At 41.3% G+C, this 25,120-nt stretch overlaps 1 protein-coding gene across 3 annotated transcripts in view; it reads right to left on the bottom strand.

Moving 5' to 3' along the window:
• sipa1l1 (signal-induced proliferation-associated 1 like 1) overlaps positions 1-25,120 on the bottom strand; it is an 88,395-nt gene that overhangs the window by 14,755 nt on the left and 48,520 nt on the right. The window contains exons 5-18 of one of the 3 annotated variants that reach the window (XM_073493544.1): positions 24,481-24,616; positions 22,690-24,245; positions 22,182-22,404; positions 21,877-22,007; positions 19,682-19,870; positions 18,837-19,011; positions 16,757-16,860; positions 16,405-16,562; positions 9,113-9,692; positions 6,902-7,000; positions 5,705-5,880; positions 4,500-4,787; positions 3,937-4,086; positions 3,152-3,285 (exon numbers count right to left, since the gene is read on the bottom strand). In XM_073493544.1, the coding sequence (XP_073349645.1) occupies positions 3,152-3,285; positions 3,937-4,086; positions 4,500-4,787; positions 5,705-5,880; positions 6,902-7,000; positions 9,113-9,692; positions 16,405-16,562; positions 16,757-16,860; positions 18,837-19,011; positions 19,682-19,870; positions 21,877-22,007; positions 22,182-22,404; positions 22,690-24,123 (3,841 nt within the window). In that variant the 5' untranslated portion in view covers positions 24,124-24,245; positions 24,481-24,616. Of the gene's footprint in view, positions 1-3,151; positions 3,286-3,936; positions 4,087-4,499; positions 4,788-5,704; positions 5,881-6,901; positions 7,001-9,112; positions 9,693-16,404; positions 16,563-16,756; positions 16,861-18,836; positions 19,012-19,681; positions 19,871-21,876; positions 22,008-22,181; positions 22,405-22,689; positions 24,246-24,480; positions 24,617-25,120 lie in introns of those variants that run through there. The other 2 variants (XM_073493545.1, XM_073493546.1) reach the window with 2 other exon arrangements.

Below are 25,120 nucleotides of genomic sequence, written 5' to 3'. Positions count from 1 at the left end.
TTTGTTTGTTCTGGACAAGCTGTGCCACGTGAGGGAATGTGTGTATGTGGCCTGAAGCGAAACTCGGGGTATAAATGGGACTGTTGTATAATTGTCTAGATGTTATGCAACAAGATACACAGAGCGGGCAGCTAATGACCACAGCACCATGAGAGGGAGAGTTAAGGGAGGTATCATAACATCTGCTGGGGTGAATCTGGTAATGTAGTGAACTCCTCTATATCTCACTTAGAATATTCATTACGCTGCAGCCCATAGGGCTCTGTGCACTAATTAGAGATGGCTGCACGTGTGCATGCCTGCTTCTGTGAGTGCCTGTGCATGTGTGTGATATATTGTTTTGTTTCTCAAGAGTTTTTATAGATGTGATTGGTCAACTAGATGTCTTGTTTTGAAACGTGATAAACCAAAAGCACGATTTCCAATCACCTTGGTTTAATGTGTGTCCTCCTGTGGGCTTTACTAAACTAGAAACACTGTTAGGGTAGTTGATTTTGCTGTGCATTCTTTATTCTTTAACAAGATCACATTAGCTTCCACAGAGTAGTCGCTAAACTACCTAGGGTCCTTCAAAAACAATAACTACAAGAAATACAAACAAGGAGTCTTGTGTATTGCTCCATGGAAAATTGTGCATGGGAAGAAAAGTCACGACAAACAGAAATGATCTGCATCTCACCACCCAATGCATGAATTAATCATAAACCTGCCACAAGATTACAAAAGAAAATGGAGCATATGCAGTTCAAAATGGTAGAAGCAACAGGAAAACCTGATGCAATAATTACACGAATGCAACACCCTATATAGGCTACATTAAGGGCTATGGTAATTTGATGTTTCAGTGTGTGACTGGAACTGAGTGACACAAACTAAGAGCAAGAGCGAGTATCCTGCCCTCTGCATGACTCGTGTTATTTCTGGACAGAGCACAGCCACATCATCATTGCTGAACGGGTCAAGGGGGTAAAATTGGGAGGAAGAGGAAAAGGACAGAACCCTAAACCACAGAGACGGCAAAGTAGCCTGTGAAGGGCCGGACACTTGGCCCGGCCTGCATTGTTCCACCCTGACCAATAAAGACATAAGTGCTATAAACAACCACAAAATGAAAGACTAGGTCCTTTCTCTGTGATTGTGGCAAGCAGAACAGGTTGAGGGCACGGCTGAAATGTAGGCTGGTCAAAAATCTACCAGAGCAACATCCTGCTGGGAATCAGAGGAGCCGTAGAGGAGCAGTAGAGGAGCATGTGGTCTTTGTGGCTCTCAGAGGCCAAGTGGTAAACAAGAAGAAAACTCTTAAAAACAGTGCATGGGAGAATTATCGTAATTAGATGAAAGCCAGTGTACAAGAGGATAAAAAGATGAATGAGAGGCAAACATAAGCGGCCGCAGAGAATGAGGAACTGACTGTAGGAAGGGAGGGAAGGAAGGAAGAAAAGGCACACAAAGAGAAGGTTGGCCAACTATGTCAAGAGGAAAGAAAGGAATTTCTCCCCTTTCTTTTTCTCCTTTATTAAACCTTAGACTACCAGAATAGAGTGAAAAGTGACATGAAAAAGTGAAATATTTGTCTGTTTGCAGAGACATTAAGACATTCTCTGTTAAGGCAAACTAATTCACAGCCTGCAGAAGAGAAGGAGGAAGAGGAGGGCGAGGGAATGCTGTTTATAGACAGTGTGGATGCTGTCAGAGTTCGTATCTCAGCTCTGGAAGGAGCAGTGCCAAAAACCTGTCATGAACAGATGAGGAAGTCTATACAATACACACACATACCTGCCATTTCAAAGCATTTAGCAGAACGGATAAATATGGATGATTATTTTCCTGTGCTGCCGCTTCCTCCCACGCTATTCAACAGTCAAGTGCCCTCACATTCCTCCCATATGAAAACATACAGTACATTTACATTGCAGGAAACATTAGAATCTACTATGACTATTAAGCCACTGCACTTTCACTGTATTAAATCAATTATTTCTCTACAAGATATAGGCTGTGTTTCAACTGCATAGTGGATTTTGTGTATGCCAGAAAGGCTTGGATGAATTCTACATTAGCAAGAATTTCTAAGGATGCGCCATGAGCTTAGTGCACATACTCAGCTGCCCCAATATGCAATGCATCTTCTCAGACTGTCTGATGGCAGATTGTGAGGCAGACAGTTCAAGCACCACACTGCATATATATATTTGAATACCTTAGGCGAGAAATCAACTGTGTAGATTTCAAATATGGGCAGTTTTACAAAAATTGATGGTGAATCTAAAATGTGCTTGTTTGTTTTCAGAGTTGAGTAGCTTCGCAAGTGCAAGCGGGGGTAGCTGGCTAGCCGACTGGCTAACTGTCTCTCTGGCCGGCATACATACCTCTCTTATCCCACAGTCACTTCAACAAATGCAGCAGATGACTTCATCAACATTTCTGTCTACTGTATTGTATTTATTCTGTTTATTTTCCATTATTATAGTTAAGCGCGTCTTTAGGTAAACTGGTAAACTAGAAGATAAAGTACATAGCCAGAAACAAAACCTCCTCTTGGATCATCTCATTTGCAGAGTCCCTCTCAGCAGCCTCCTCTTCTGCATCTCGTTAAAGTATAACGACAATCCATCTTTAATCTTAAAGGGGCTCTATGTAACAATTTGCAGCAATTTACACGTGTAAATCACTTTTTTATTGGCTATATATGAGAGGATTGTAACGTGACACAAAAAATGAAACCTTCCCTGTCTCCCTCGGTTGCCTATACAAGCCTGTGGATTGCCTCATCTCAGTGTCTCTCTCCGCTATGCTAACAGAGAGCAACAGTAGCTAATGTTATGTAATGAGTCCAGTAATATAGATGACCAGCTTCCAGCACAACACAAAAGTTCTACAGAGCAACTTTAATAGTTATGTTGCCTAAATTCTTCGTTCTTTAAATCAAACTTTAACTTCAAACAATAGCCTCTACTAGGTTTCTTTACTTTCCCTTACGGTGACTGGTAATGTCATCGACACAGTGGTGTGATGCATGAAAGTTTCGTTAAGTATAATTTAGTGTGAACAGTCTGCTGATAACGGCATACTTAACTGTTCATTTAATAGGAGCGAGCAGTATATGTAGTAGGCAGTACATTAATATTTGATTTCGAACAGTCATATTCACCTGTTGACCCTCGTTCACCACTTCCCCCTTCCTCCATTCTCGACCAATTGGGAGTGGACTTCCCACTGGAGCTGCCCTCTCCGACCACCTCTCGTCTCTCAGCAGACATGGGCGAGTGGCGATTGCTTACAAACCTGGTGAACGAGCACACAAGCATGAAATCAGAACACTTTGTCTTTTTATATTCAGCTTTTTTCTTTCTTTTTTTTTTAACCCCCAATCCACTAAATGTGTTTCTCCACTGACTAAAAATGCAGAGCTAGAATAGACGGAATGACAGATTTTGAAACACAATTCTTTTCCCACAGGCGGTAGTGGGTGGAAGTAAAAAAAAAATTAAAAAATAAAGACCTTCTGTCAAAAGCATTATCATACATAAAGACACTCAAATGCTATCATTTCATTCTCCTACACTAACGTCAGACACTGTTACAACTGTCAAATGAATCCAGTCTTAAGCCAAATTTTGCTATTTTAGGATAAAATGAAATATGAATTTGATAAATTCACTTTAGTTTGGTGGATATGAATAAATCATCAGCTTCCTAAATGTAAAATGTGTTCCAAGATAAGTGAAGTTATTGTCTCTAATTGATTTCTAAAGATAAAACTGAGACAGTTAACAGTTAAAAGACAACATGTTCTATCAATAACAATTGCATAAAAAACATGAAAATTGGGAGAGATTTGCTGCTCTTGCTACGCTTCTCTGATTTAATGCATCATAATTTGCATTAAAAATACCCTGTCATCTATACACAACCCCTCTCCCCCCTCTTCCTTACTGCTCAGGCATGGACTTCTGTCTCCAGTGAGCAGAGCTTCCGGAGGCGTCACTGGAACAAGACAGGTTGCTGGGAGAGCTGCGATTGTGAGGGGAACGTCCCAATGCCAGGGAGGAAGCCAGGCTATAGCTCTCACTGCCTGGAGACATCCTGGTAAATGAACAAACACATATGCACACACAGGAACTGTAAGAATTTACAGGTGTGTGGAAATTGAGGAACTAAAGGAAGATGAAATAAACACAGCAAGACATTGTAAGAACAAAATGTTCTAGGTTGTTCCTTCAGAGGAAATTCCATTGATTGCTACGTTGCAGGCACGCTGGATGACAAAAATACATGAATACTTAAAAGCTTCTGCTTAAAAATCAGCTACACACTCAACAGCTGCCCTTTGGGTGCTTTGTTGACACACTAGCTTGCAGAATTTGCAACGATTTTTTTGTTTCATCTCAACACCAAAAATAACTCAAACAAATACTACAATACTCCTCATGTATTCGCCCTCTAACATGAATATTACATTCCAAAAATCCATATTTATAAATCCAAAGAGCTTTAACCTTTTGGTGTCCAGGGGTCGGCCATCACTGCTGACACTGCGTGGGATGACTGCACCCCTCTCTAGCCTCTCAGCTGACAGGGTCTTCCCCACTGAGCTACCCAGGCTGATGGCCCGGTTGGGTGTGTGGGGCTGTGGTGAGGCGGTCAGTGATTGCTGAGGGCTGCTGGACGTCCTCTGCCACTTGTTGTTGTTACTACGGAAGGGGAACTTGTACTCGAAGGAGCCACTATCGCTGCTGCTGCCCTTGTAATCTGACACAGGCATCCGATAGAGCTCTGAACAGCCCCTACAGACGGGAGGAAGGACATTTGGTTTGAGAATCAAGTGTTGTCTATGTCTGTGTCAGCGAAGCTTCACATAACTTATTTTCTTTTCTTTGCAGGGATTAACAAGGTTGGAAATAAAAAGTGACAAATCTCAAATCTTAAGTATCACATGCACTAGTATTTTATCTAGTTCCCAGGAATCGGTGAGTAGAGTGTATTTGCCTCAGCATAGTTCATGTTTCCTGTAAAAACAGGCAGCTAGGGAGGGACTTGTTGCTGATATTGATTAGCAGCAGTTAGCTACAGATTAATTTCTTAACAAAGCTCCAGGGATCTGTCCATCTCTAAACCACCTCAGTACTGTAACTGGCCTCCATCGCTGGAGGTGTTCATTGAGTAGCTGCCAGTTAGCAGTATTTAGCAAGTAAAGCTATCTGTCCAGAGTTGATGCAGAAAAGCCAGAGAACAGCCGAGGGAAAACCAGACAAAAAGAAGATCCAGTTTCACCTAATTCGGTGGATAAAGTGTTTTTGTACAAGCTATAAAGTTCTTTAGTGAACAAGTTTTAAAGTTGTGTCTTTGTACAGTAATTTGTGACGTCTGGTCCACCCCTGGTGGCATCCTTCAAATACATCCGTGGCAGCATCATGAAATTATTGCAGGATGAGTCATCAACATTTTCTTATCGTTAAAACTGATTCTTCTTTTTTTTAACCATTGTTTGGCCTGATACTGGCGTTTATGAGTTATATAGAAAGACTCAAGTGATTGAAACTTCAAAAAGACTTCATCAGAAATGTAATAACTTGACTCCTGAAGCACCACCGAACAACAACTGTGTGTGCTGTCTCTCCAGATAAACAAACTAATATATTAACAAACAAGTGTTTAGCATTAAGAATTTAAGGCAAACGAACAACATCCCATCTCCACATACCTGCGTGGAGTGGCGTCATCATGTGGTGGGATGATGACAACACGCACTGTCACTGAGGTCCGTAGGAGGTCAATCATCTGCTCATGGGTCAGTGTTGCAACAGCAACTTTGCAGATTTCTACCAATCGGCTTCCTTGTCTCAGTCCTGCCTGCCAGGCATAACCATACGGCTCCACCTATTAATAAAAAGGTTTTATTGAATTGCAGCTGCAGTGGAGAGATGAAACGGTTAATCCTGGACAGAAAGTAATGTAGTTTTCGTCATTAAAAAATATATATGTTCTTCTTTGCTTTCCTTTTGTGTGATTTTGGGTAACATGAAAATTTATCAACAGTATGGCTACTTGTATAGTAGATGCTAATCATTTGTAATCCAGACAGGACACAAAGATTTCTGAGGTTTACATCTCAGTGTAAACTAAATTATTAGAATGCCCATTATTATTTTAAGAATCATTTTCATTTAAAATATAGGTATTTTTCAACCCCATTTTGTTTGATATGTAAGGTTTATAAAATTCTTTTGTACTGATGACCAATTATGAAAGAGACAGAGACAAATTTCCTCTCCTATACTGTCTGACAAATGATCTCCAAAGTCTCCCATCATTACCAATAAAAACAGCTGGGGGCAGCTGAGTAAAGCTGCAACTAGGAACAACTCCATCAAGAAGTTACCGCGCGGTTTTATGCCTCCACACACCATTCAAGTTGCTGTTCTTGAGTTCATCGTTTAATAATGGCCAGAACATATTTTGCAGAACAATATGATGTCACAGTGAAGTTGTCATTACTTCACTGTTTTATCCTATTAGACATTTGTGTAAAATGTTCGTATGAATTGTTGAGTAATGGCCTTTGACCACCGAATTCTAAATCGGTTCATCCTCAAGTCCAAGTGGACATTTGTGCCAAATTTGAAGAAATTCCCTCAAGGCGTTTCTGAGATATAGAGTTCACAAGAATTGGATGAACTGACAGATGGACAACCCCGAAAATATAATGCATCCAGCCATGGCTTTCGCCAGCGCAGAGGCATAACAAAATAGCAAAGGGTATATCATCCTGTTAACAGGTAGACTACAACCAGTAAGGCATATTCATATCTGCAATGTAAACACACATTGTCCCTCAGTGAACTACACTGTTTAAGAGTACACTTTCAGAAAAACATTTGAGTTATGAGCTGACAGATACCTCAGCCACGATGCCTTCATAGTTGACGTGGAAGCCCAGCTGCCCCAGGCCGTTTCGACGAAGCGTCATCTCTGATGTCTCACAGCCCTTAGTCAGGAACTGGACATTGGGAGGGCAGAGAGATGCACAAAAGTACAGATGAGAGATGCAGTGACAGGAATGATGATGAAAAAGAACCAAACAGGTAAAGAGGTGAGGAGAAAAAAATGCATAGAAAAAGAGACAGTTAAAATGAAAAGACAGAAAAATGGTGGCCAACTTATCTTCCACACCCTCAGACAAATTTGCACAACCACCAAACACATTTTTTATGTGTAGAAATCTTCAAATAGAATAGTAGGACAAATAAGGGGATTATCTAAGGTTGTAAATGTGTAGGTCTGCAAATGTGTGTAAACATGTCAGTGCATGTGTACACATTCTTCCCCCTTTAAGTTGAAGAGGAGATTTTTTTAGACAACTTGAGTAATCCCTGTGAGCTTTATGTCCATAAATAAAGATGAATTAGTGCTCCAGCATAAGTGGTACAAACCTCACTAGATGTGCGAACTCACACACACACACACACACACACACACACACACACTCAACAGATGACAGAAATGAAAGCAGGTGTCTCTTGCTGTGACACTTTAGGCTGTGTTCACACAGAGATGCTTTGCTTAGGAGAAGCACTTTTGAACTTCAAGTTTTTTCATGGAAGGATGCGACTCTTGGCATTCAGGCCGGGTGGGCTGCGCTGCAAACCATCTGCGCTCCTTTTTCTCAGGGACTTATGTGAAAATAGTTAAATGTTAAAGGAGAAACAGCCCGGATCACCTGTCAAACTGCAAAGGGCAACCAATGAGTTGACAAAGGATATGGTAAAACCAATCCTCATTGTAGATGACTTTTTCATTGTGGTCGGTCACAACTCATCCCTCTATCTCCACTCGTGAAGTGCCTGGCGGCTTCAGGGCACCTTGCATTTCTCCATCTGAACAGGACGTTAGTAAAAGCTCTATAGAAGTCAAACTCACAGGGAAGCGTGAATAAATCATGCTGCAGACTAGCACCTGATAGGAATTGTTATGATGCTCTCTGATGTTTTTGAATGTGTGCGTGGGAGAAGAGAGTACAAGAAAAAAGGCAATGATAAGGAGCAAACAAGAGGAGAAAAAAAAGAGCAGAGAGAGAAGAAAGAGAGAGGGGGAGACGAGTTCCAAAAAGCGGGTGGCCCAAGGCCACTTCCCTTCTTCTCTCTGGCATTGAGGTAGTCCAAATGATTGAAGATTAACGCCAGATGCATGAAATGCAACATGAAAGTGATACATTTCTGAGTCCTGAGCCAAATAACAGTGTGAGTCTGTGTGTGTGTGTGTGTGTGTGTGTGTGTGTGTGTGTGTGTGTGTGTTCAGATATGTTAGTATGCATGTGTGCAAATCAAAGATGGTGGACTCAATCCAGGTTATATAAATACATTATAAAAACCATCAAACACACACACGCACACGCACAGTTTGAACGTAGGGACAGGCTAGGGAAATGAATGTATTCTAAAGCACTGATGATTACATAAGAAAACACCTTTTTTTTCCAACCAGTTTCCATGGAAACAGCTAAGGAAGAGCTAGCACCACTTCACTGTCTGTGTAGGTGTAGGAGCCATTAGGAGTATGTTGTCCAGAGGTGTTTCTGAAACTCCCCCAATAAGCTGAGACCAGTAATAAGAAAACAGCTTTGGCATGTAAACAAAAAAATGTTGTCATTCTTGCAGACTGCAAACCAACAATAAATAATTGGTGAGACGGTGAGTGGGCCAGGTAAATGATCAATGGCAGACGACAGCATCAATTTGGTTTGTCACTTCTGCCATCCTTTGGTCGTATTCAGAGACTCCTTACAACAACAGAGTTGTGACACTCATTTGGTTACAGGGACCAAAACATCATTATGCTGACACTGACAAACCACATTATGTCAGCTCTCTTGGGAAATAAACTTGGCACCAACTGGCCTAATTTGATTCTGAATGTGTGGTTGCCATGACCTCAGCTATGACAGCAGAGGGCAGGGAGACCCACAATTGTCAATGACTGATATAAATGTGAGAATACAGAAAATATCTACTTATTAAACATATTTCAGCAAGAAGCGGTTTTATAATTTAATTGTGTAAGCATGTTGAACGCATCTAACACATATGTAATGTATTGCTGTGTCCCCTCTCACCTCTAAACGTTTAACAACCTCCTTGAAATCCTCAGTGTTATTACTGATACTCCTCAGAGACACACTGTCTCCACGTTCGTAGAAAATCCGCAAAGACGCAGGGCTGCTCAGCGTCCAGCCAATCACGTCCTTAGTGGCACAGTTGAACACCACAGCCTTGCCCTCCTGGTCCAACAGGATGAGAAAGTCATTGGAGATGGCCAGAAGGGCTTCCAGTTCCCCTCCGGTCCCGTGATCCTCAACGTGGACCGGCCAGGTTGTTGCCCCCAGGCTGCGCAGCTCCGCCCCGCCGTACGGCCTACTCTTCTCTTTTTTCTTGTGAGCCAGCGAGATGAAAGGGAACTTTCCTGAGGGGTCGATGGGTGTGCTGGTGGTGTGGCGCTCAGCCAGGTCGCGCAGATACTCCTGGCGTGTTCGGGTGGCCATGGCGCGGAACTTGTGCGACTTGTGGGCTGCATTCTCCGCATTGATGACCTTGGCCAGCAGGAAGTCCCGGAACACAGAAGACTTGGGAAAGGTCACGCCCTCTGGGATGAGGGGGCCGAAAGAGGGCACGTCTTTGGAACGAGTGACTGCCACACTACAGGGAGAGGAGCACACCAAGGAAATGAGTGAAGAGAAGAATTGATGTTTAAAGTGGCAATAGAGATGTTTTTTGCTTTAACAGGTCATTATGCGGTAAATGTTGCACAATGTAATGGCTTTAGAATAATGACATCATTGTTGTTTCAATTGGTTCCCAATAAACCTCAGCTTGGCAACATTTTCTTTGCTTTCACGTCTCCTTTAGGGACAAACTGAATAAATAAACTTGTGTTTCGTTGGAAGTTGTTACAATGAGGAAAATGGACAGTGATCTAGTTATCTTTGCTACAGTGGTGCCAACAATAATACCACTTGGAAATGCTAGTGGGGGGAATGTTGTCTGTTTCCATTTTAACAAATCAGTTGTTTGAGTATTGACCAAGAATCTGACCAATTTAGGTTGGGTATTTGGTTCCAACATCATAGATCGTATGGCTTACATTCTGTGTTTTATTACACAGTAAATCTACTTAAAATGTCACAACACATTCAAGCTTGACGCATTTATTATTACAAAGTACTGCCAGAAGTTAATGTTTGATATAAAGCCTCATGCTGTTCACTCACTGATTATGAGAACATTAAAGACACTATTCTTGACTTTCAAAATAACTGTCCTGACCGCTGTTCATAACAAATGTGCCATCGTGTAAAGGCTATGAGTATTTGCCTGTTCCCATTACTGTAGCATGTACCTTATTTACATGTCCTATACCTCCCTGTTTTCTCTGCTCCCTGCCTCCCTACTCCTCATCCCCCTTTTCCTTTCATTAAGTCCCTGGAATGGCCATCTGAGGCTGTTTGCCCTGTCTGGTATGTCAGGAACTCAGCTGAGCAGCCATGGGGAGGAAGGAGAGGAAGCAGAGTTGAGGAGGAGGATGAGGGGAGACTGCTATTCCAAATCTCCTGCCCAAAGCCCCAGAAAACCCAGAGTGAGGGAAAAGGAAAATGTGGCTGAGAAAGTAGGACTGTGTGGGAGTCTCCAAAAAAGACAGGGAAATGATTGCTGACTGGAAAAAAACAGCATTTTTTTTCTGTTATGTGAGACAAACAGACTTACAACCTGGTCTGTGGAATGTCTCCGTCTGTAGCGGTCGACAAAAAAAAGGGTAACAGTGCCCTGAAACAACCCAAAAAATAAATGAATCTCATGTCCTAATCTCAACTTTTTGACCAAAAGAGCTCAATCACAGATCCTCTCTCAGGTGATAATTACTAGCTGACAAGAGTAGCACAGGAAGTGGGAGCCCTCATCCCACATGCCTCCCTGCTGACATGCATTGGCACCCGGTGACACCAGGAGTAATCGCTTTGTCTAATAAGCAACTAAAGTCAATATGCCACCCACATATTTCTAAACATACCTCAGTGACACCCCGGCCTCACCGGAGACGTGTGGTGTTCAATTATAATAACCGTCAAATTGTTGACACCTCATTTCCCACCTTTCCTTGTTTGTGGCAGACAGAGGTAAGAGAAGAAATATGTTTTTCTGGTTGAAATTGCCTCTGAGTGAACACACAGACTCCTAGAGTACACTGTTGATAAATGAATGGTGGGAGTAGCCTCAGTAGTTACTACTATGTCAAAATGTTGCTTGCACTTCCCACATGGCATATGTACTCAACTCTCATATACTAAAACAAGAACGACAGAAGAAGGTAGTGTGTGTGTGCACATGTGTAGGTGGAGGGTCATACAAACATACAACAACATGAACGTCCCTACAGGTATTGTGGGTAGGAATTTGTCAGTTCTTATTTAACTGCTGCGTATTTTCAATTTGAACCTTACTTCCCTCATTTCTATCTTCACAGTGAATGATTCCAACTGCTGAATAAAAATTGCATCACACTGTCAGTTTGAGGTACTCACTTTTTTATGAATTGCCTTTGTTTATCTATCTATCTGTTCTTCTACATTTATGTCATATTAGAAAAAGTGGAAGAAATCGATTTTGTCCAAAGAGGTTGAAAGCATTACTGTGCAACTAAGGAGCCTTTGTATTTTGATTAAAAATCAAGCATAACATGCAGCACATGCTGTATGTAAGCGAGTACAAATAATCGATTATCTTCGGATTTTTCAAGGAACTGTTCACCCCATATGTTGACACACTTCTATCTCCCCAATTAACGAGTTCTGGAACACTAAAAATCCTATCCAATATATTTGACTTGTAATTAAAATCAGAAGGTTGATTTAAATGCTTATCCCCACCTGTTATAAAAGCAAGTCCTACTTTCTATGTTCTAGTTAAAGCAACTACAATCAATATCTTTAGGGGTCAACAGACTTAACAGTTAATTGTCATCTCTATGGAGTTTGAGCTCATTGTTTTGGTTTTCTGGCATGCAAATTTACTGTTTTGGTTCACTCTCCGTGCTCTCATCAACATAATTTCCAACTGCAGGAGGAAGCTATTTTTAGCAGAAGCAATAAAACCCCACTGTACCGACTGCCCAGAACCAAAAGACTGACAGACAAGTTAGAGACTTCCTGGTGAACATAGTGGAGCATGAAGCAGATAAACAGCAAGTTAGGTTTCTCAGGAATAGGTGAAGACCAAAATAGAGCTAAAAGGGGAGTCATTTGAAAATCAGAACATGCAGTTGTCATTGCGGCACACAATATGAATGCTGAAAGCAATTTATCGGCATGATATCAACAAAACAAAACCTAGAAAGGAAAACATGAGCCCAGAATTGTCCTTTTAGCTGGCTTTCTCCTTGAAGCATTGCTTTTACGATTGTTACTAGCATATAAAATATAAATGTTTAAACTGACAGCCAATACACAAAGTAAGTGACATAATATTCATGCAATGTTGGCCTGCTTTTCTATAGATGACAAATGCATCATAAAGGGATTTTCAGAGGATCAGCTGAAGTGGTTATAAGCAGGCTGAACAAATAATTAAAATACCACGTGACCTTTTATTTTATTCTTCTCCATCACTACAAACATCACTCAATACATTATGCTGGAGTTCTAAAAGCACTTGTACTGATCTCAAACACCTGTGAGTCAGTCAACCTGACCTGTGACTCATGCAGGACAGATAGATGTGATGGAGGGAAAGAAGAAAGCCAGATAACAAGACACAAAAGAGCATTAAAAAAAAACTGAATGAGAAAAAAAAGACAGATCGAGCAAGAAGAGGGTGAGGGTGAGAAAGCCAGAGAGAGAAGGAAAGGAGGATGTAATGCAATGGGGACTGCTGGGCTGTGTGACTGCTTTGTGATCCGCGTGGCAGGAGGTTTGTCAGTAAAAATGAAAGAGCACATTCCTGTGGTTTCAGTGATTTGTGGTCTTATAAATATCCAGTGTGTGGGCAGCTCCGCTCTTCCAGTATCCATGACCTGCTGCCCACTGAGCCAAGGCAAGAAAAAGAACATGTCAATACCTATTGAAGTGGGTGGCTCAGAGGTGTATTGTGTGTGGGTGTGGGGGAGGTACATATATCATGTTTTTGTCTACTTGTGACAACTAGTCCATTTATGTTTTACAGTATTTAGGTTTGTATAACAGCCTTGGCACATGCAATTATGTGCTCTCACCATCAGAACAGAGGTAAGAGATCGAGGAATGAATGTGAGAAAATATTGTATTAAAGGTGGGCGATATTACAATTTTAGATCATGATCATGATCTTGAAGTTGTCCACAATGTACTTTTCAGGCAAATGTCCTCTTACTTCTGTTTCCAAACCTCACATAACCTCACATACACTAGCAGATCTGGGGTATGTAAACAAACCAAAAGAGGGATGTAGCCAACTAGATGAATATGCTGATTGGATGAATTACTTCATGTTGCATGACATATTGTAAATAATGAGTTAATAGTTAAAGCTTGCAACATGGCAGATGAGGAGTTTGTGTCAAAAGAAATAAAACTATCTTTATTGCAAAAAACACATTTTAGTGTTGTCAAGAATATCTATTTTTCAATGCATATCAATTCTGGATATTTAAAACTGTTTCAGTACTAATTTTATCAATGAACATTTACCAGCTATACTTTCTTGTTCTCTTTTCTCTCCAACAGCGAGCTGACACACACATTAGGGTTTCCACCAGTGTATTGCAAGACTAGCGACCTCGCAATACTTTTTTTCTTTTTAAACTAAAATGTGTTATACAAGTTGCAAACTCCTTTCAGGAATAACTCACTGCATAACATTATATTATCAAACTTTCCCACTCCTGTACTATATATTCTTATACAACAGAAAATGGTCATTCTGGATTTCGATGGAAATTCAAGTTGGTGTTAGAAACTTTATCAAGCTGCTACCTACAGACCCTGTAGTTAATGATTACAGGAATTAGTGTTTTCTATTTCCTGTCACTGTCATAACACTTGTAAGGTATAGAAAGCACCCCCACATCACATGAAACTGTCATAACAGAAAATGACCTAGAATGGCACTCAGTACAGGGCATAACTCACAGATGCCAGCCACCTAAATACGACTATTTTTTATAATAAAGATCAATATATATTTATTCCTGAGAAATTGTGGAAAAACACCCTATCACAAAATGTTAAAAAAGTGAGAAAAATTCCTAGATTCGTCCCTTTATCTGGATCTGCACAAAAATGGATACAAGTGAAAACATAACCTCATTGGCCGCGGTAATAATCAGACTAAGGTTTAACCCAAGGAAGTGAGTCATTTTTGACATCATAAAAAATATGTTCACTGGGCATCACCGTCTGCTCTGTCATACAGTCACTGTTACCTCATACTACGCAAAGTTAGTCTGTCTGGTTTAGTAATAGTGACATTACTGTGGTGATGTCTCTATGTGAAAAAAGACCTACACAACACATACATCAACTAAGCATATGCAAGCAGTCAGCACTGAAGACTTGGCTAAGTGTACTAGCCCAGAAATTGAAAACTATTTTGAATTTGAATTTGTTTTTGTAAAGTTGCTTGGAATTAAAGGCAATTATACTAGATACTAACAGTATTAGAGTGACTAAGAATGGGCCAACATTATTTATCTTAACATTGATATAATATTAAGTAATATCATATAATATAAATTGGCTGTACCATATGGTAAAAAAAAAAAAATCATATTGCCATTATTCTGATAGATATTACAAATGCGCCTGATTAGTAGGAATGATCATTTTTGCATTACAAATACAATTTTCACTGAATAAACTATTAAAAACATGAAAGTGTGACATTTGTTGGGGCATGTACCAAATATACATGTTTAATTACCTCTAGAGACAAGATCTTTAGGCCAGGGCATCTCTGCTGCACTACAGTACTTGATGCCTTTTTGGCACACATTTAACCTTTATCAATAAATTGCAGCTTCTTGCTATTTCCTATAATATAATATGATATAACATGCCATAATATAATATTATATTATATAATGTAATATAATATGTCCTTTGAAGGGGTGCCATGGTTCTTAAAAAGTTTAGGAACCACTGCTTTAGAGGGCAGAGCCATACTGAATAGAACCATGAAGTGTGCTATATTTCCCTACCCTGTGTGTATGTGAATGTCTTCTGGAAGAGAGAGTAAACATACCAAAGCTTCAAAGCATCCTTTACTTAATAGATTTTACAGTATGACTCATGGTCAAATTCCCTGTGGTGTCTGTGAATCGTAATTTACATCTGAAACCTGATGTTTCACCTATTTTGTGTGTGTAAAATTAGTGTTCACTTCAGAAACTTAATTCAAATTAGTGAATCACAAAAGGCACGTGAATAGTATTTGCTCTATATTCACCCTTTTGCTGGGCTTTTTGTTCGTATGTGTGTTGCTCAGTAATGAAGTAGCCCCATGGGGGACAATTAAGACCTCACACAATGTGCTCAAACAGCAATTAAAACAGCCATCAGTGGAAGAGAGAGGAAGAGTTAGAGAGCAAGATAAGAGAGAATGACAGAAAACTAGATAACAAGACAGAGGCGAGAATAAACAGAGAATGAAATGTCCTTCACAGCTGAACAGGTTTTAAGAGGAAATAGAGCAAAGGCAGAATATTCATTACTTCTTAAAAATTATTCCAGGCTGGCACTTTGTATTACATATTACACGTCTCTTACAATGTGGTAATAAATCGTGAGCCGCAGAGAGGGCTCTCAACAGTCACTGCCTACTCTGTGATGGAGTGATGGAACAGCAAAGGCAATGAGAGATGTAGAATTTTTCGAGGTAACAGATAAGAGCATTATTGTTTCAGCAGTGTTGGAAAGAGATTCATGAGGAAAAGTCACAGGCATAGAAAAAACTAAAGTCAAAATTATATATATATATATATATATGAAAAAAGGTAATTGTTTTTTATGTAACAGTGCTGGTAATAAAAAATACCATAAAACTGACAATCCGGCAATCTACTTTTCTTTCCAATTCCATTTAACCACCTCACAGAAAATCAGCATGAACCACTAAATTCTGTTTAGTGATTTCAAAAGCTTCAGCTCAATAATTGTTCTGATGATAGGCTTTTCTTTTTTTTGTTATGTACACACACACACACACATGCACACTCTCCTGCCAAGCTTGTCGACTAAAGTACTGTACTGGCTTTTAAAGCTCACCATCCTCTACCATCATGTCCTGTGACAGCATATTTGTTTTACGTAACCTAAGCCTGGAAATACCTCATGTACTGTAGGTTAAACTGGGCTGAATGGCATTTTGTGTGAGTGTATCTCACCTGTAGGAGCTGTTCTCGGAACACGGGTTATGAGCACGTACAATCACAAAGACGTGCTGGAAGTGAGAGCGAATGTTTTTGGGGGTGAAGGGGAGAGCGCCGGGTTCCTGGAACACAATCGTGACGATGTCATTCCCAATATGACGCTTCCGCAGTAGCTGGAAAAGCACAAAGACAGCAGGAAAAGACTGTGTTAGATATTGAGTTGTATCAAATAAGGTACCTAAAACATACAGAAAAATTTCAAACTGAAACATAAATATGCATGATTTTATGTCAATCTGCCCTAGATGACCATTTTCTTCATAAATAGAAACTTGCAACTTGTTTGTTACATGAAGGCGTAACATACCTGTTGCTTATTGTTGGGTGTGTAGGGCAGCATGGTAGACACATGGAACATGATCTCGTAGTCCTTGTAAGTGGTGTACAAGGAGTGGGTACCCGTCGAGTCAGCTGAGGGGGACACAATTACATGTGAATTTCTCATGCATAGGAATATGTTTAAGTGTTTTCAGTTTCTTGGTGCACACCCAGACTTGTAAAAAACATTCATATTCCAGTTTAAAGCATTCTAAAACTGCAGCTTCACAATGACCTATCAGTATTGATTTATAACCAGACATTTAATTTGTACCACAATGGCACACTACAATGGCGTGCATACCCACGCCAAGGCCCAACAGTCCCCTTTTATTCAATCAAGCTTATTCCAACATCAAACTCAGTAGCCCTGTCACTCTGAATTTTAAACCACCCATAACTGCTTAACCAAAATTAATTTCATTATCAGATTGAGGCACCGCAACAAATTGTACTCCATACTCTATACCAGCCACCTAAATACGGCCAGTATTTCATCAAGATCCATGCAATATTCCCTGAGGAATTAACAAAAATGTCGGAAAACCATGAATCTAACTGTGGTTAAATCTGGATACAGCATCAGAGGCGGAGCCCCGTTCCTTCCAATGAAAGCTGCTCAGTGGCACATGAAGCCTAAAAAGCTCGACTTCCCAGGTGTAGAATTATCCAAATCTTTCCGCATCATGGGGCCCATAGAGCGTGCACACTAGAGACGTCTGGCTGAGCCAGCTAACTTCGGGTTTATCCCCCAGCTAACGTGAATAGGAATCAAACAATTCAATCGTAACGCTGTTCTTCACTATCCAAATGTTATTGGACCAAATGTATCAAATTATGCCAGTGAAACGAGTCATTTCGTAGTGGTTATGATGCCAAAAGGAAAAAAAAAAAATTATCCGCAAATTTACAGCTGCTTCTTTCTCAATGTAAGCGTACAGGACAAAGTATTTTTTGGACCCTGTGCTTCATGTGACATGAAATTACACTGTTTGGCCTCCACTTGGCTTTAAAGACTGGCGCTCTTCTTGGGGGCTTGTAAAAAAACACCCTGTCGCACAATGTTAAAGAAAGTGAGAAAAAGTTCCTGGATCCATCCCTCTATCCAGATTCGCACCAAAAGTTAATGGGGTCTATTCTGGGCCAAGACCCATCCTCCGTCCAAGTTTTGTGGAAATTCTTTCAGCAGACTACAACCAAGCTTCGTCTTTATGTTCCTCATCTTCCTCCTGCTAAAAATGCTCATCAGATGGCCCAGTGTTGCCTGAGCTCAACAGGCTCTGGCCCTTAAGAGAGCAACTGCATGTTAATAACCACCTACTCATTCTATCGATGTGCTCTATTCACGGAACAAAACTCTCACAAGGTGTTTAAAAGACCATAATTAACCTAGCTAGATTACCTCAATAAATTACACTCATTCTATAGGGAGTGCTTTGCATGGCTGCATTTAATTTATTAGAGGCTAACTGAGGGTTGCAATAGATGTCCTACACAAAGTGACTTGGAGAGTTTCAGTGTCACGGAGCATTATGAGGGATGACTTTGAATTGATTTGTGGATATAATGGAGCTATACATCAAACTCAGGCTCAGAAAGTAGACACGATGTAGACACCAAGCTTCTCTATAGCGAATACAGAGGAGAGAAGAAGAGATCACACAGTGGATCAGTTTCCCCAATAGAATAATATGACACCAAAGGCCACCTGTCACATGTCTGAAATTAAAGGAACTTTTGTCTTTGAGGCAGTTCACAGAGAGGACACAGAAGAAGCACTTAAAGGAAGCCAGAAGGATTAAATCAGACTGAGACTCAAGGGTAGACAGGAGGAGCAGAAGTCTCAACAGCAAAGGTGTTTCAAACGTCTGGAGTGCCATTTATAAACACTACATATGAACTATACATGCAGCACTTCCACACACTATGACATTTTGAAGACTAAGAATTGCAGACACTGATGGCAAAGTAGTGAAATAAAGCCAAAATACTTTCCTAACATTAGACATTACAAACTCCATTCTAGTGTTATTTACTTCTCACATTGCACATCCTTAGCATGTACGTACTCTTGGTGTCCAGCTGGGCCCGGTACTTGGTGAAGCCTTTAAGTCTAACCCTCTCCCCCAGCAGGTGAAGGAACTCCTCCAGCGCTTGACCAGCTGATTCGTTGTTGTACATCTCCTCCTCGCTGCTCTGACCTGCCATGCAGTACATCACCCCCACTTTCCGCTGGAAACTCAACTATGGAGAGAACAGAGATTGTTGCAATGAACAGGGGAGACACACGTATATCGCTGTGCAGAAATCATGTCAGAGTAACCGTGTTGACATTTTGGGGAGAACTCATGTTGGCATTTGAAGAATAACCACCTTGGGTTGTTCTGCAGTGATCGTGATGCCATTTTCCAGATAAATCATGTTGACATTTTCAGAGGTTCAGCTTTTGATGATTGCATCAGGGAGCAAGAGTATCAAAGAGCTTGTTTTGTATTTTTCTCCTTTTAAGGTCGAGGTGTATGTGTGTGTGTGTGTGTCCATATTTCTTACCTTGAACCAAAAATAATAGTCTCTTCGAGTGAATGGATAAATAAAGCAAAAATAAAAAAATAAAATCAATAATATTAATTCTGCTCCACGATGAGACATCCCCCTTTTGTACAAACAACACCTACACGTTAAATGAATCATTATACACTAAATGAAAATAATAGTACAGGAGACTATCTCTCGTTCACAGAATGAACGATTATGTTGAACGGATACAATTTCGGAGGAATGATGACGACAATACTGTCTTTTTACAAAATGTATTCAAGCATAAAAAAAAAAAAGAATTCTTCCCATATGAGCAATCAAAGGAATAAGTCAAAGTCACCCAGCCCTGCTGAATTTCCTCACTCTGTCTCCTTACCCCCTGCTCATCCAGCTTCATCAGCTGCTCTGTAACTTTAGGTGTGTTGAGTGCCAGGCGCAGGCAGTGGGCATTGAGTTCAGGCACCAGGTACTCCAGCACCTCTTTCAGGGGCAGACCTCGAGCTAGACCGTGCTTGGATGTGGAGGGTACAGCATCTTCCAGGATGGAGCCCCTCAGGGTATTCAGCTAAAGACAGCGCAGCCAGAGGGAGAAGAAAAAGAAGTAGGAAAAGAATGGATCAGGGCAACAGTTTGAGTTTGTATAAGACAGCCACAACAAACTAAATAATTCAAGTTATGAATAAAATAAACTATAATTTGACATTACTACCTCATACTTTTGCCTGCCTCATTCTCCCCTAGAACTTATTGCAGCTGTGTGCTTCCATCATTAATTATTGAAATTATACGGTCAAAAAGCCTCTGTCAAGCTCACTGTCATACTATAAAAACTTGTGCTGTTGGAGAAACGATTGTACGAGTAGTTTAAAATAGAACAATGCCAGTAGTAATTTCCAAATCGTTCCTCCATTGATCATTGGGGAATAAAATACTTGATGATTTCTCTGAATCAGTTCAATCACAACAACTGAATACAATGTGTTAAACAGTCTGAAACATTTATTTTATTTTTAGAGCATTTTACAATGCAGTTCTGCACAAGCTTGGTCACTATAACAGAACCAGATTTAGTCAGAGTCCCTCCTTTTCTCTTCTGTGCAGTGATATAACTACAAAAGTAAAACTAGCTGTCCAGTCATCGGTACATCAGTAGAGTGAATCTATGTTTGGAAAACTTCAAGGAAGCCTGTGATGAAGCCTAACGGCCTGTGCAATTTAATTCAATTTGCAGCATGAGAGCTCTTTTCAAAAGGATAATCATGGCCGTCGCTGGATCGTGGGCTCAGGATCACTCGTGAAATAAATGTTTTTTTCCTACTCAATCCAGGCTAAAAAATGGATTCTGCTAGACCGTGTTCTCTGCTAGTGCTGAGACAATAATGTGCAGAGAAAAATCTGGCTAAGTGAGAAAAATGAATGCACGCTGTAGTTTCCACTATGAAGACTCTGAAGCTTTAGACTAAAACAACCCTGAGGAGGACGTCCATGAATAAATCAAGAGGATTGTAGAAGGACCAGGACCTGAATATCTATCATGAACAACCAAATGCAGCTGGATATCTCAGTAGTCTTGTTGCTCTTAAGAATCATTATCTATCTATTTTTTGTTTGTGTGTCATAATGATCAATCGGACCAATGTTGCTACTAAAACTCTCAAGGGTAAACTAATAGAAGAGAAGCACTCTAACTTAAGACAGGACAAAAGCTGTCCTGAGTGGACAGTGGACTTATCCCTTTGACATCAATGCATCCCACTCACTCCCACGCAGAGACACACATATATCTATACCTGCCCAGCTCCCTGATCTGAAAATAGCAGCTAGAGGGGAGAGGGAGGCAAAAGAAGGGAGGAAAATAGAGGAAAACACAGCACAGTAGGTCGTGCGTCATCCCAAGAGATTGGAAGGGCTATTACTCATGGTGCGCTTCAATACGAGAGCAATGCTTTTCCTCCTCTACTCAAATACCTTTAGCGCTATTTTAGTCTCGTTTAGCTGCGAAATTGCACGGCTCAGTCCTTCACAGAAGAAGGCTGACAAAGATGGTAGGTGGGCGTTCAGCTCAGAGAATGAGGACATGGATCTCGTGTGCCTTTAGGAAGAGATGGCAGCAAAGCTACAGGGATTCACAACAGATTTCTAATCAAAGTGCAGATTGAGAACTGTGGATAAACAATTGGGAGAATACATTAAATCAAAAATTCAATGATTTAAGGCAGTGTTAAGGAAAGGAGGTGGAGGAATGCAAGGTCTTGAACCATGTTTGGCAACCTTGAGATTAAGCTTTTATGCCCACCCCCCAGGTGGGTTTTTCAATAAGCAAGGCCGAGCGCAGATCCTATATGTTAACTCCTACACAATTTGGATATCACGCAGTACATAGAGTACTAAATATTGACACATTTGGGAACATGAACATTCATTGCTCCAGAGAGAATAGTTAGAGAGATATATATTCTGGTGAATGGACAGATAGAATCCAATCATATGACACAACAACAAATCAAGCTATTAAAACGCAATATATGCCAGTATAAGGCGTATGAGGTTTATGTGTCCATTTCAATGTACCTCACTCGTCCTGAAGATGACCCTGTAGTTGTACTGCTGGCCATGGTCCTTGTGCTCATCCAGCTTCTCCCTCCTCAGACTCACTGCCACTGGGCCCAAGTTCTCATCTACCCCCAAGTAGTTCCAGTGTTCTAGGGGTGAGGAAGAACGGGAATGGATGAAGTGAAAGAGAAGAGAAAATTACAAAAGAGTAAACTATTGATCTAAAAAAATAGTCGATATACATAGACTTCTTAACCAGAAATAGATAGTCAAAAGGCACCAACTACAAATCAAAAAAGTGAATACTATCTTATTTTGCTCACCTCTGAGGTAGAAGTACTTTCGGTAGTAATAAGTGCCGAGGTCAACGTGCTCCACAATGTATCGTTTGGACCTGTCTGCATGTTGGCTTGGCCCATCCTTGGGCGCCTCCAACACAGCCACACCAGCATTGGTAAAATGAGTAGTGAGGGTGGAATCCAAAGGTCCTTCCTCTGTACTGCCAGAAGAATTGCTTGAGCTCCCCCCACTGCCTATGCTGCCCTGCTGAAGGATGGAAGATGATAAAAACCAAAGAGTAAGCTGCCAACCATATTATTATATTTCATCTTCAATGCATCTTCAACATAATAATAATCAACCACTAACTGATCTTCGATCGTGATGTTTTCAAAATGGTCAAAAGGTTCAGAAAACAATATTGCAGATCTTTGGATTAAAACTGAAGAGCCACAGAAAATCTTTTCAGGAATTAAGACAAATAAAAATACTTTTTTATTTTTATGTTTTATTTAACAAATAAATGTTGTTCTATTCTTGCACAAAACCTACCTGTTTAGCAGGAGAGATGTTCCTCTCACACTCTCCACCAATCTCATTCCTGAAACAGGGGCAGCTGAGCACCAGGTCATTGCTCTTGTCATCACCAGGGTCCAATGCAGGGTTGGCACTGTGTCCTGTTCCCTCCTTGCTCAATTCCTCTTGTGAGCCACAGGGTGACCCATACACTCCACTCTGATTGGAGGAGAGGGAGGATGTGGCCGAAGCAGAGGCAGCAGCAGCAGCCGAGGCGCCAGTAGTGGTGTTCTTGCGTTTGGACCCAGATTGCCGACTGTGGATCGCCTCGTTGAGGTCAAAGAGTAGAGACTGGACGTCAAAATGGGAAAAGCCTTTTTGGCACAACCAGGGTTTGGGAGCTGGACCACTCTCATCCCCTTTGCCTCCATCTTCAGCATCTGAGCCAGCCCTTGATGTGTCCCCTTCCACCTTCACACTGCGCAGCTTACGAAATATTGACTCTCCACCTGTCTCTGACTTGGACCTCCTCTTCAAGTGCTTCTCTCGTTCCTTCAGTCGACTGGCGGGACTACCTCTAGCTTGACCTAAAGGTCCATCTGGCAGGTCCAAAGCTGCCTGTTTTATTGGGGCCACGGTAAGTAGCTCCGTTAGCCTCTCTGGAGCTGGGCTTCGCTGATCAGGGGCCTCATGGGATTGGTATCCCTTTAGCATGTCAAAAAAGCTCTCTCCCGACACACCATGTTTATCAATGGATGAAGTGCTGCCGTACTCACGGTGCATGGGTGTCCATCCGGAGAAGGACCAGCCCTCATTGCCGTCACCATCCAGCTCACTGATAGTTATATCACTGTTGCTACGCTGGCGAATGCGCCTCATGCCTTTGCGAGGTGAGCCCAGATATCCATCTGGCGACAGGAAGCGATTGTCCTTTCCCTTGCTCTGCATCTTGCTCTTTAGTGTGTTGTGGATGTTGCGCAGCATGGATGAGTCCTGTGGGCTTATCAGGTGGCCCAGCTTGGCTGACAGATTGCTGTGGGCTGTGACGGCTGACACCCCACCTCCCCCACTGCCACCACTACCACTACCACCACTTCCTCCTCCACCACCACCACCACCACCACCACCTCCTCCCCCACCTCCAAGTCTTTCTCTATCTCCACTTCCTGATCCTGAAGAGCTGGTGGTGTTGGTAGAGCTGGGTGAGTCTGTTTCGACAGTGATATGCCAAACACCCCCTCCTCCCCCATCTTTCCGTGGAGGCCAATCAGCCACACGAGCCCGGACGCCCATCTTTGGGACGCCAGGGTTGGTGCCGGTGGTGGAGGAAGAGGAGATGTGGGCGCTCTCACTGCGGGGTGGTGGTGCCCCTCCATTCGGCAGACGCAAGCGGCGGGTATAGAACTCATCAGTAGCCGGCACTGAGCCCCCGACCGAGCGCTCTGTCTGAGAGCGCTTCAGACTGGTCATGATGGAGATGGGAAAGGGTGCGGGGAGGGGAGATGGGAGGGAAAGGTATGCTGATGGGTTTAGATTAGGGTTAACATAATGTCTACTGAGTGAAGTGACGAGTCTCACGGACACATTTGGTGCTGTAAATAGAGCAAACGAAAAGAAGACATGAATAGGTTTCTATGTTGAATAAATCAATTGTTAACAAAAGATTTTAAATCAATGCAATAAAATAAATGGTAGAATTTTACTAATACCCAAATTATAAGATGTTGTAACGATGGCTGCCTTTAACCTTCTACAAATCAAAGACTCAGAGCTAAAAAGTTCTGTACATACAATATAAAGTTCAAGTTTTAAGTTCAAATGCTATACCTTTAGAGAGCTGAAGCTTGATGAAAAGAAATGTGTTGATGGTGAACTTCCACAGCTCAAGTGTCTAGAAAGCAGTCCGCATTGCAACCATGCCAGAAGAGAGTTCAATTCAGACTGGATGATATCAGCTCACTGACTGAGAAAAATAGTACAGAGAGACAAAGGGGGTAGGTAGCAAGGAAAGCCAGAAGGAAACAGAGAGAAATCAAGTGAGAGAATATTCGATATCACGCGTTCCACGGTGTCAAATCTCACCTTGAACAATAAGGCCTGCAATTTCATGTTGATAACACAGACAATAAGAACCAACTATAAAACTGATATTATACTTGCCTGGGTAGTCAACAGTTTTGAGAAACCATCACATTTTATTTAGACCACTAAAAGCTAACGATTCGATTCACAGCTACATTTTCCTCAAAGGGGAAGTTTACCAATTTTACACAACAAGATCAGTTTATTAGTCATGGGGAGTAATACACAGCCTGTGGGAATTGAGAATGATGTCTGCTCTGGCTCTGCAGAGAAACTCGCTCAAAATAACCCTTGTAATGTCATCAGGGCTTCTCAGCTTGGGCTTTTTTCAACAGAAAGCTTTTGTTACAAACCGAGAGGCATTTGGATAATATGTGGGCATTTT

Source organism: Pagrus major, chromosome 22, assembly GCF_040436345.1.
Source record: "Pagrus major chromosome 22, Pma_NU_1.0".
Taxonomy (NCBI): Eukaryota; Metazoa; Chordata; class Actinopteri; order Spariformes; family Sparidae; genus Pagrus; species Pagrus major.
This window is presented reverse-complemented; position numbering and strand designations above follow the sequence as displayed.